The 12,386-nt window shown below is 43.8% G+C and overlaps 1 protein-coding gene across 1 annotated transcript in view; it reads left to right on the top strand.

Moving 5' to 3' along the window:
* The window catches only part of DYNC1H1 (dynein cytoplasmic 1 heavy chain 1), a 58,861-nt gene that overhangs the window by 25,919 nt on the left and 20,556 nt on the right, over positions 1 to 12,386 (top strand). The window contains exons 29-48 of the mRNA XM_081867405.1: positions 47 to 206; positions 960 to 1,203; positions 1,447 to 1,630; positions 2,201 to 2,413; positions 2,736 to 2,974; positions 3,087 to 3,243; positions 3,655 to 3,882; positions 4,008 to 4,238; positions 4,389 to 4,529; positions 5,203 to 5,436; positions 5,943 to 6,149; positions 6,231 to 6,352; positions 6,702 to 6,867; positions 6,979 to 7,142; positions 8,332 to 8,461; positions 10,721 to 10,854; positions 11,202 to 11,316; positions 11,433 to 11,594; positions 11,847 to 12,061; positions 12,174 to 12,378. Of these exons, the coding sequence (XP_081723531.1) occupies positions 47 to 206; positions 960 to 1,203; positions 1,447 to 1,630; positions 2,201 to 2,413; positions 2,736 to 2,974; positions 3,087 to 3,243; positions 3,655 to 3,882; positions 4,008 to 4,238; positions 4,389 to 4,529; positions 5,203 to 5,436; positions 5,943 to 6,149; positions 6,231 to 6,352; positions 6,702 to 6,867; positions 6,979 to 7,142; positions 8,332 to 8,461; positions 10,721 to 10,854; positions 11,202 to 11,316; positions 11,433 to 11,594; positions 11,847 to 12,061; positions 12,174 to 12,378 (3,651 nt within the window). The remainder of the gene's footprint in view (positions 1 to 46; positions 207 to 959; positions 1,204 to 1,446; positions 1,631 to 2,200; positions 2,414 to 2,735; positions 2,975 to 3,086; positions 3,244 to 3,654; positions 3,883 to 4,007; positions 4,239 to 4,388; positions 4,530 to 5,202; positions 5,437 to 5,942; positions 6,150 to 6,230; positions 6,353 to 6,701; positions 6,868 to 6,978; positions 7,143 to 8,331; positions 8,462 to 10,720; positions 10,855 to 11,201; positions 11,317 to 11,432; positions 11,595 to 11,846; positions 12,062 to 12,173; positions 12,379 to 12,386) is intronic.

Genomic DNA, 12,386 nt, shown 5'->3' with positions numbered 1-12,386 from the left:
TCCACAGCTTCTCAGTGTTCATTAACCTTCCCCATCCTTTTTTCAGGCAATGGGACGCATCTTTGTGGGTCTTTGCCAAGTGGGCGCGTGGGGCTGCTTTGACGAATTCAACAGACTTGAGGAGCGAATGCTTTCTGCCGTTTCCCAGCAGGTCCAGTGCATCCAAGAAGCCTTGCGAGAGCACTCAAATCCAAACTTGGAGAAAAGTATGTTTGATGCATACGCCCTGCTGCTAATTGTTCATGTGTGGTATTTAACAGGATACAACTCCTGAAACAAACTCGGGGGGGCCCCGACCAATTAACATCTCTCTTAAAACTGGACATTACAAACATGGGTTCTATTGCTGTGCTATATTTTTGCCAGTCCATTGTCACAGTGGCAACAGCCTTCACATGCTCAGGTTGAGACAAGCACTAGAGTCAGGCAGGCAAGTGAGTGGGGATGGGGCAGAGGGGCGAGCAAAGCAATAGGGGTGGTGGGCCAGTGAGCTGGGCTTAGGGAAGTGGGGCAGGTCAGCTGAGAGAGGTGGGGTGGTGGGTTGAGTGAGAGGGGTGGCACAGGTGAGCTGCAAAGGTTTGATGAGTTAAGGGCATGGGCTATGGGGAGCAGGTGCTTGGACAAAGAGTAGGGGGAAAGGAGGGGACTTTGGAGAGAAGGGAGCTTGGAGACCTAAGCAAGCAGGAGTCATCAGCCCCTAGTATTTCAATATAAGTGGCTTTTATTGTGAGAAGGTATGGAATCCACAAAGAACAGAAGCCTGAGTAATTCATGCTTCCCTGTCTTTCCCTAAAGACAAGGGTGGTTTATGTTTCTGTGTCACTTCTCTGAGAATTCTTTACCTCTTTGGGCTTTGGAAGTCTAATTGCTAGCCTTGCTGACTTCCTTTCATGTGTGCGTGCATTCACAAGTTGATTTGGTTAAGAACAGCAAACTGAACGACCAATGCTTGCTTCCAGCTTCCACCACCATTACCTGTGAGTTGCTGAACAAACAAGTGAAAGTGAGCGCAGACATGGCAATTTTCATCACAATGAACCCTGGCTATGCCGGTAGATCAAATCTCCCAGACAACTTGAAGAAACTGTTCCGGAGCTTGGCCATGACAAAACCTGACCGTCAGCTGATTGCCCAAGTCATGCTGTATTCCCAGGGATTTCGGACAGCAGAAGTGCTTGCCAACAAGATTGTCCCATTCTTCAAGTAAGAAACACTGCTGGTAGTAGAAGCACGCAGCATGATTTGTTCTTAGAGCTGTGTGAATTCAGCATTAACTGGCCCAACCTGCTGCTGGCACTGTTACATTTCTGAAACTTAATCGTCAATTATTCTGATGCATCTGACTGTGCTTAGATCATATCTCATGCAACCATAGCATAACTTGCAAGAGCATCCCAACTCCAAGCCAACTTCAGCATTAATCGGTTCGTGTCTTTGGCTCCTTAGGTTATGTGATGAGCAGCTCTCCTCTCAAAGCCATTATGACTTTGGCTTGAGAGCTCTGAAGAGCGTCCTGATCAGTGCTGGCAACGTGAAGAGAGAGAGGATTCAGAGAATAAAACGGGAGAAGGAGGAGCGTGGTGAAGTGGTTGATGAAGGAGAAATTGCTGAGAACTTGCCAGAACAAGAGGTATAGCCTGGGTTTGCATGTGACGAAACTAATGTAAAGTACAGTTACATACGCAGATGCTTTGAGACTATGGATGCACAAAAGGAGTGTAGTGTTAAATTGCACCCTGTATTGAAGCCTATCCTGCCTCTTGCTGCTGTAGATGTTGCTTTATCTGGCTACCAGTAGGCTTTGGTAGAAGGCATCTGAATTGGTGTCAGAAGTGCTGCTGTCCATCATGAGGGCTTCACTTCATGTCCTCTCCATAGTATAGAATCTAAAATCTAAAGGAAAATTCAGTAATTGACATTGCATCATTCACAAAGCTTTTATTTCTTTACATTTTATCTAGCATGTAGATCTTAAGTATTTGTGCTTCAATTTTGCATTTTTATCTTGCGAACCACCCTGAGATTTTTGGGTGAAGGGCGGTATATAAATTTAATAAATAGCAATAATAATAATAATTTTAAAGTATTTCTGATGTAGGATCTCAATTTGATATTGTACCCAGAAGTATCACTTGAGTATTTTCATAATGCTTCTCACACGAGTTAATAAGCAAGTTGGTTTTTTTGTTCTTCTGTGTAGATCCTGATTCAGAGTGTCTGTGAAACAATGGTACCCAAACTGGTTGCAGAAGACATACCATTGCTTTTCAGTCTCTTGTCCGATGTGTTCCCTGGCATTCAGTATCACCGTGGAGAAATGACTGCCCTGAGGGAAGAGCTTAAGAAGGTCTGTCAGGAAATGTACCTGACCTACGGCGATGGGGAAGACATTGGCAGCATGTGGGTTGAAAAGGTACGTTGCGTCAGTGCTCACTGCCAACAAATAGCACAAAGTTATGTGAGATCTGGCCAGAAACAGCCTTCTAGACATTTAAACAAGATAATTATATCTTCCTTGTATTTATATTCTATCTCCCCTCCATCATGGAACCCAAGGTAGTATACCTGTGGTTGCCAGGTGTCGCCCACCCAAGCACTGAGCAAACCCAGACTTGCTTAGCTTCAGCAAAGTGATGGCTTTACTTGTTTTTGGACCATGACAGTTAGACCCACCCAAAGCATTCTACATTAAGATGTTCTTCATGCAACACTTTGATTTTTCTCCTTCTCCATAGGTTCTTCAGCTCTACCAAATTACCCAGATCAATCATGGTTTGATGATGGTGGGCCCATCTGGAAGTGGAAAGACCATGGCTTGGAGAGTTCTTCTGAAAGCACTGGAGAGGCTGGAGGGTGTGGAAGGTGTTGCCCACATCATTGATCCCAAAGCCATCAGCAAAGACCATCTCTATGGCACTCTCGATCCCAACACCAGAGAGTGGACAGATGGACTCTTCACGCATGTCTTGAGAAAGTGAGTGTGTGCTATAAGTAAAGGTGTGAGCTAGAAATTTCTCCCTGGTGTAGGAAGAACTTGGGGTGGCTGGACGTTCTCTCACATGGCCCTACATTATTCCCTTGTCTAGGATAATAGATAACGTGAGAGGCGAACTACAGAAACGGCAGTGGATCATCTTTGATGGAGATGTTGATCCTGAGTGGGTTGAGAATTTGAACTCTGTTCTGGATGACAACAAGCTGCTGACACTGCCAAACGGAGAACGTCTGAGCCTCCCACCAAACGTAAGGCTAGCTACTTTTTTTCCCCAAATAAGAAAATAAATCTGCTTGGACAATATTGCCGGACTGGCAAAATTTCTGGTAATTTTGAGATGCTTGTGTCAGCCAGGAAATTCATTTTAAGGTGTTTCCAGCAGACACAATTTGGAAGTAGGTTGTTACTCCCTGGTTTTGTCATGTTGCGCTTTGCCAGTTCCCATTAGATTATGAGGAACTGCCTTACTTAAAGGGCTGGCTATAAAATATTACTTGAGGTTTAACTTGTACCATTTCTGATTGCAATGCTGTCTTAATGCTCCCAGTGGCCTCTTAACAGGCTAAGGTTAGTCAAAGGAGAAAACTCTTAGAAGTTAGACACAGATAATTTTGAGGCCAGCACTGGTTTCTAAGCCATCTTTCTGCTTTTTCCCATAGGTGCGCATCATGTTTGAAGTTCAAGATCTGAAGTATGCTACTCTGGCCACAGTGTCAAGGTGTGGCATGGTTTGGTTCAGTGAAGATGTTCTAAGCACTGACATGATTTTCAACAACTTCCTGGCCAGACTGAGGAGCATCCCTCTGGATGAAGGCGAAGAGGAAGCTCAGCGTAGGAGAAAGGGCAAGGAAGATGAAGGAGAGGAAGCAGCTTCCCCAATGTTGCAGGTATAGTTCAAGAGTATATAACACGAAAGATTGCAGTACCACCTTGCCATGGGCATGCAGATTATTATACGAGTACTTCAGCTCTATTTTGCCCGATAATGGTTGACGAAACGCTGTTTCAACAGATTCAGAGAGATGCAGCAACAATTATGCAGCCATACTTCACATCAAATGGGCTGGTGACGAAGGCACTCGAACATGCTTTCAAGCTGGAGCACATCATGGACCTCACTCGCTTGCGCTGTCTTGGCTCCCTCTTCTCCATGCTGCACCAGGCTTGCCGTAATGTAGCACAGTACAATGCCAACCATCCAGACTTCCCTATGCAGATAGATCAGCTGGAACGCTACATCCAGGTAATTCCCATAGCTAAGTAAATAAAAAAGAGGAAACTGTCAAGCTGCCAGCCTTGTTAATTAATCTTGCTGTTAATTTCCATGTGGCTCTCTTGTGTGGGATTCCCTTTTTTTCTGCACTTTTACTGATCAGTTTCTGAACTTTCTCAGCGATTCCTCGTGTATGCGATTCTGTGGTCCCTTTGCGGAGACAGCCGTCTGAAGATGAGAGCTGAGCTGGGTGAATACATCAGGAGAATCACAACTGTGCCGCTGCCTTCTGCACCAAATATACCTATCATTGATTACGAGGTAAAAAATAAACCTTTCCATTTTCTAAATGCCAGGCTTAATGTAATTGATGCTATTTGCACAAAACTTAATCAATACAACAAAATAGATGATTTCATAGCCCTCTTCCAGAGACTTAGCAGCAACATGTGCTTTATTCAGTGCACTAACATTTTGGACGATGCACTTAACTGAACAAATTTCTTGGTGATTTGAATCTAAGGCTGTCATCAGATTTAAAAACTGATCCTTGAGCCTTGTTGATCTGGTTGGTTTTTAATTCATACGCTTGTATATCAGAATAAGTTCAAAAGAAAAGCATACTTTGCTTTTAGATGGTATACTCAGGTATTTTAGAGTCATTTCCCACCACAGAAGTGTATTAGCTGCTGTCTGTAATGAGTTTCTTTGTTAAAATCTTTTATAAAGTGTTCTTAATTTGCTGTCAGCTTAGTGGAGGCACTTCAGGTTTTTTTTAATTCCAGCAAACAAAAGCAGGGCCAACATAAATATATAGAAGTCAGTAGTACCAGCAATATATACACAAGCTTATTTTAAATGTTTTTGATCAGCTTAATGTTGCAATTAATGTTAAACTTTGAAGTACCCACTTTAAACAACACCAGGTTGTTGCTTTGGCAGCAACAGAAGCAGATAATACCAGATACTTAATTTTCTTTCTCTCTCTCTATAGGTCTCAATTACTGGTGAGTGGATTCCCTGGCAGTCAAAGGTCCCGCAGATTGAAGTCGAGACTCACAAAGTGGCAGCTCCTGATGTTGTGGTGCCAACCCTAGACACTGTCCGCCACGAAGCATTGTTGTATACTTGGCTTGCGGAGCACAAACCCCTAGTGCTGTGTGGGCCGCCAGGTTCTGGAAAGACCATGACTCTCTTCAGTGCACTCAGGGCTTTGCCTGACATGGAGGTAAACAGTTCTTTGTGTGTGACCGTCTCCCATTCCGAACATTCTGAATGAGTAACCACATCTGCAGGCTTTAAAATGCCACTGAGCAACAGAAGATCAGAATAATTTATTCATCTTCCACATTTAATTAAATCTCTCTGCACAACAATACAATAAGCAGAACGAGCAAGGAGGCGCTCGTTCCTCTCTTTTTTTGCCAAGCCATTTTGTAGATAGTTCATTGCTGCCTCTGAGCCAGAATGGTTTGTTAGTTTAAGAACTTTAGATACCACTTTTCAAGTTTACAAAAAGCAATTAAAACAAATTCAGCTAACCTGGCATGCTAACAGAAGAGCAAGAGAGGGAAGTCACGATGTTGACTTCCTCCCATAGAAACATGAGCAACATTCATAAAGAACAAAGGAAGACAAGCAACAAAACTTTAAAAGCTGTCACCAGTCGGCAGTGTTTATGCCTCTTGGATCTTGCTGCATATTTCTTTCCTGATCACGTCCTTGCATTTTTAGGTGGTTGGTCTGAATTTCTCCAGTGCTACTACTCCAGAGCTGCTCCTGAAAACCTTTGATCACTACTGTGAATACAGGCGTACGCCTAACGGTGTGGTGTTGGCTCCTGTCCAGCTAGGAAAGTGGCTGGTGCTCTTCTGTGACGAAATCAACTTGCCGGATATGGATAAATACGGCACACAGAGAGTCATATCCTTCATCAGACAAGTGAGTATAAGTCAGATTAAAGAACTCCACTTTTTTTGTCATAGTTAAACTCCGCCGTAACCGCCTCTCTCAAATCCTCAGATGGTGGAACACGGAGGTTTCTACCGCACATCTGACCAGACATGGGTGAAACTGGAGCGAATTCAGTTTGTTGGAGCGTGTAACCCACCTACAGATCCAGGAAGGAAGCCTCTTTCGCACAGGTAATGTGTCCACATTGCTGTTGATAAGTTGCTGGAGCTTTAAGGATCAAACCTGCAGTCCACATTCATATTAATGTGCTTTACTGAGAAGTAGGATTCAGCCTTTCAAATGCTCTATTAATGCTTTGGCTACGGGAATGTAGAACTTCAGAGTCTTTTTGTTGTTGCAGTAGGCTTTGCACGCTAGTTCTGACACCTTGAACATGGCCTGGCATCTCAATAGCAGCCGGTGCTGTGCTCTCAGGACCAGTGAAAGCTTTCAGGATCTGTTTTTGCCATATCTAGGTCCATGTATTTAGCCTAATAGCTGAGGTGCTACAGAACTCACCTCTCCTGTATGCCTTCCTAGATTTCTGCGCCATGTTCCTGTTGTGTACGTGGACTATCCTGGCCCAGCTTCCCTCACTCAGATCTACGGCACTTTCAATCGCGCTATGTTGAGGCTCATTCCATCTCTCCGCACGTATGCAGAACCTCTCACTGCAGCCATGGTTGAGTTCTACACAATGTCTCAGGTAACTGGAATGATAAAGCTCTTTGCAGCTTTTTTATCAAATGTCTAGAGTGAGCAGTTAAAAAATACTTCCCTGTTTACTATGGACAACTCCTTATCCTGTTACTTCCAGGAAAGGTTTACTCAAGACACACAGCCGCACTACATCTATTCACCCCGTGAAATGACTCGATGGGTGAGAGGGATCTTCGAAGCTCTGAGACCACTGGAAACATTGCCTGTCGAAGGCCTCATTAGAATTTGGGCCCATGAAGCCCTGCGTCTCTTCCAAGACAGGTAAAGTGTGAAATCATAGAATTGCAGAGTTGAAGGGACGCTGAGGGTCATTTAGTTCAACCCCCTGCAATGCAGGATTGCACAGCTGTCCCATAGGGGGATCGAACCTGCAACCTTGACATTATCCACACCATGCTGTCTCCAACTCAGATCACAGTATACTTTTTAAAACTCCTTTTTGGTAGGAGGCATGGTGCACAATCTCTTTCCCAACCCCAATTTTATGCTCTCAACAACCCATGAGGGAGGCTGAAACACAGTGGCTGGTCCGTGGTCACCCAGTGAGCTTCATGGCTGATTGGGGATTTCAATCCTGGCCTCCCAGTTCCTAGTCCAACACTAGGCACTGCACCTCACTGGAATAAAGTGTGACTGCACACTTGGTAGTATAATAGTCCACAAGCATTCAGGCTGCATAGAATTCCTCTTGTGTGTTCAGACTGGAGCAAGTCATTCCAATATGTTTTTCTTAATTAACACAACACAGTTTACTGTATTGTAAATAAGCCCTTTCTAGTAAATGCACATGTTTTTGATGAAATAGAAGGATGCACATTACCATAAATTCAGTTTGCCATTTGTTCACCAGTAGCTGGCATCTCTAGGTAGGGTAGGAAAGACTGAGAGATGTACCAGTTGTCTAACTTAGTATAAGGTAGCTTCCTAGGTCCCTGGGGTTTGGCTTTTTGTTGGGGGTGGAAAGTCAGTGGAAGTATTTATAGGTCCTGTTTCAGCATCACTGCTATGGGCCATCTTTCCACCCAAATCTTAGTGCAGAAAAAAAATGGACAGATAACTGGGTGGAAAGTGTATTTAAAAATGTTTAGATACCTCTTGGGATTTGTGAGCAAATTTCAAGCTAACTGAGCACTACTTTTCACACCTCATAATTTGAACTCTGGGCATATAATGTAAATGTCAGTGTCCGGGTTCAAAAGATGAGACAAACTCAGAGGGAAATTGCTTAGCTATAGAAATATTCAGAACATGAATTACTTGCCAGTGGTGTCCCTGAATCTTAGACCATTGCAAGTGAAATGCAACCATTATGTTTCACTAGTAGTTGGGAGAAGTGCATTTCACACTTTTGAAATAGTATTAATGCCAAAGCTTCTTTGTCATGAAGTCTTAACTTCAAGCTGTTACAGTAATGTGCTTTCTAATACTAATGGTTCCTCCTTTTATCTAGGCTTGTGGAAGATGAGGAGAGACGGTGGACTGATGAAAACATTGACATGGTAGCTCTGAAGCACTTCCCCAACATAGACAAAGAGAAAGCAATGGCCAGGCCCATTCTGTACAGCAATTGGCTATCCAAGGTATAAGCTCTGCTGCTTACTTGAACTTTAATACATGAATACATTGCTTTAGTTCGTGGGTATGTAGAAGTGTGCTGCATTTTATTTTTTCTACTTTTTTGGTTGATGGAGAAAACCTATGACATTAAAACTTCTTTAATCAGTTGCAAATTGTATTATCATGACTTAATCATTGGTAGCAGATGTTGACTTGGTTTGAATAATAATTTAGAGCATAATTTAGAGCATAATTACATTTGGTGTGTTTACATCGGAAGTTACTGTCTTGACCTCGCTTTAAAAACTTCCTTGGATATCAGGGCACAGCTATCCTTTTGAGGATGAGCACCTCTCAATTTCCCCCCAGTGTAATGAACCGTAGCTACTATCTGTTTTAGTGTGAGATTCATGCAAGAATTGAGCTACCTGGGATTTTGAGTGTCTCTTAAAATCAATGTAATTAGGTGTACATTTTATCCATATTACCTTCAGGCAGAATGTTTGCCTGTATGGGAATTTAGTTGTCCCCTCGTCCAGCTCACATACATTTCCCCTCTTCTGCTTCCCTTCTTGTAAAAATGAGTCTACGACTGCTGGCTACTTGGCCAGCAACTGATGAAAAGTATGACCTGGGTAGGCACTAGGGACATTGCAGCAAACTGGCCACCTGGAGGCTGCATGTTGCATCCAGCCTATGTGCAAAATTCTCCCATGTGGCTGTCTTCATTCTTGCCCTTCAGCTGAAGTTCTGCAAAACTTCACTAGATTTTTTCAGTGATTACTTCTCATTCCTCATCTTGGGAAGACGCATTTGTCTGTTGCCCACCACTGTTCCCTACTTGGGAAAAGCTTGGAGATTATTGTTAGTCAACATGCGACAGTCAATTACCGTACTTTTCGCTCCAAAACACGCACTTTTTTGCTCCTAGAAAGTAAGGGGAAATGCCTGTGCGTGTTACGGAGCGAATGCACTGGATCGGAGTCAGTCAAGCAAAGCGGGAGCCGCTTGCAGGGCTTTGCACGGCTCTAGCTTTGCTTGCTTTACAGCCAGGAGGAGGGGCTCTCTGAAAGTAAGCAAAGCGAGAGCCGCTTACACGCTACGAGGCTTTCGCTTTGCTTGCTTTAAAGCAACCTACGGCTTGGAGGAGCCGGGGAGGAGGGAGGGAAGGAGAGCCATGGCAGCAAAGCAGGCAACAGCCACTTACACAGGAGGAGGGACAGACGGGAGCCATAGCGAGCTGGGAGGAGGCAGGCGGCTCAAAGCCAGCAGGCGCTTTTAAAGTAGCCAGCAACAGCTGCTGCAGCCTTAGCTAGCAAAGGTCCGCGCGCTCTCTAAATGGAGCAGTGAGGCTGCAGAGGGACAGCAGGGCACAGGAGGGCTTGGATCAGGAAGAAAAAAATTTAAGCAAGCAGCAGCAAAAACACCCCAACCTGGAGCTCTCAGCCACGAGCGCAGTGAAAACCAGGAAGTAAAAAAAAAGGCTGGGGAGGGCACGGGAACTAGGCAATTCCCCCGCTTCTCAGCTCTTTTCAGGCAGGATAGATTTGAGCATTGTCTGGGTCCTAGTGCCCCTATCGCTTTTTTGTGCTCCATTCTATTGCTGCTGGTGGCTGCTTATCACTGATACCAGTAGCCATGTGTACAAACAAAGTAGAAGGCTGCAAGGAGGAGCGCTTTTACACAGCTAATGGCAAATCCCCTGCAATCCAAGTCCTCCTCACTTGCTCAAATCTATTCTGCCTCAAAACAAGGAGTGGAAGGAACAAACTGTTAAATGGAAAAAACCCCAGGCACAGGGCAAATACCTTAAGTATACCTTTAAAGCAACAGTGCTCTTTTCCTCCCCGCTCAGCTCCCCAAAAAGCTCCTTCTCCACACACCCCACACGTGCTCCTTGTCCCTTGAGTGCTTTTCCTTCCTCCCCACTTAAAACGTGGTTACAAAGCACGGATCCACATGGATCCTCAGGATTTTTGCACTGGGCTACCCCAAACTCACCGTCAGATCACATGTCTGTGGCCACAGCATGAACCACAAAAATCATATATCCACTGTTTCATTTAGAATATTTTTTTCTTGTTTTCCTCCTCTAAAAACTATGTGCGTGTTACGGTCAGGTGCGTGTTATAGAGCGAAAAATACGGTAATTAAGGTGGGTGGATAAGCTTCATGAATAGGCAATAGTTTGTGCCTCTTCAAATATTGTCATAAGCAAGGACAGCTCTAATGCTGATGCTTTATGGTTTGCAAGTATATAAGTTGTTTGCACTGTCTTTTAGGATTATATTCCAGTTAATCAAGAAGAGCTAAGAGACTATGTGAAAGCCAGACTGAAGGTTTTCTATGAAGAAGAACTTGACGTACCACTTGTCTTGTTCAATGAAGTCTTGGACCATGTGCTAAGAATTGACAGGTACATGACTCTTATGTTCTAAACTTTTTTCCAGTTGTAGCACCTTGGCAAATATGTTTCTAAACCAGTCCAGTATGTATTTAGAAAGGGGATACAGTTTTTTTTAATCACCTTGGACATTGAGTGCTAGAGCAGAACACAAAGAATATTGCCTACTATGTACCAGTAATACACATGTATTTTTGTAGGGGATGGTTGTTTACCAGTTACTCCTAAGCTGCAATTGTAGGCACAGTTAACTAGGAATAAGAGCCATTGAAAACAATAGAATTTAACCCCTGAGTAAGCATGCATGGGATTCACTGCTAGTCAGTATTGCATCTTCTAAGTCAAGACTCTCTTTTCAGAATCTTCCGTCAGCCTCAGGGACACTTACTTCTCATTGGTGTTAGTGGAGCAGGAAAAACTACTCTCTCGAGATTTGTGGCTTGGATGAATGGCTTAAGTGTCTACCAAATTAAGGTTGGTGTGCCCATTTCCCTAAACTGAAGGTCCAGCTTCTGTTTCTTGCAGCATTAAATCAAGCTTGGCAGGCTAGATAAAATTATAGACGTTTAATCTTTAACGGATGTTCACAGGTGCATAGAAAGTACACTGGTGAAGACTTTGATGAAGATCTGAGAACAGTATTGAGACGATCTGGCTGCAAGAATGAGAAAATAGCATTCATTATGGATGAATCAAATGTACTTGATTCTGGATTCCTGGAGAGAATGAATACTCTGCTGGCCAATGGAGAGGTAACTTTACTAAAGGCTGGACTTGGGGGGGGGGATCCGAACTGTGCCATCCAATCCTGTTTAAGAGATTCTGGATTACTGACAAGCTGCTATGCAGGCCCATAAAATTCTTGAACAAAACAATCTATGGCCCAAACTTAACAATTTTTTAGAGGCTCTGATTTCAGATTGTCATTGGATCCTCATCAATATTTGTCTTAACGCAAAATTCAGAGACCTGTCTGTAAATTAACGTGTCTCTCTTCCATTTAGGTTCCTGGCTTGTTTGAAGGGGACGAATATGCCACACTTATGACTCAGTGTAAGGAAGGAGCCCAGAAAGAGGGTTTGATGTTGGATTCGCATGAAGAACTATACAAATGGTTCACCAGCCAAGTCATTCGTAATCTCCATGTGGTCTTCACCATGAACCCATCTTCTGAGGGCTTGAAGGACAGAGCAGCTACATCTCCAGCCCTCTTCAACAGGTACACAACTGCTTATTTTCCATTACATCCATTACAGTGGTGTGTGGATAATTCAGATGAGCAGGACTGTAAACTACGATTAGTCTTCATAGCATGTCATCTTTTGCTTTAGGTGTGTCTTGAATTGGTTTGGAGACTGGTCGACAGAGGCGCTTTATCAAGTTGGCAAAGAGTTCACCAGCAAAATGGACCTTGAAAAGCCAAACTACATTGTACCAGACTACATGCCAGTTGTCTATGACAAGCTGCCACAGCCACCATCACATAGGGAAGCCATCGTGAACAGCTGTGTGTTTGTTCACCAGACCCTTCATCAGGTGGGTTT

Source organism: Podarcis erhardii (genome assembly GCF_964252035.2).
Source record: "Podarcis erhardii genome assembly, chromosome: 1".
Taxonomy (NCBI): domain Eukaryota; kingdom Metazoa; phylum Chordata; class Lepidosauria; order Squamata; family Lacertidae; genus Podarcis; species Podarcis erhardii.
This window is presented reverse-complemented; position numbering and strand designations above follow the sequence as displayed.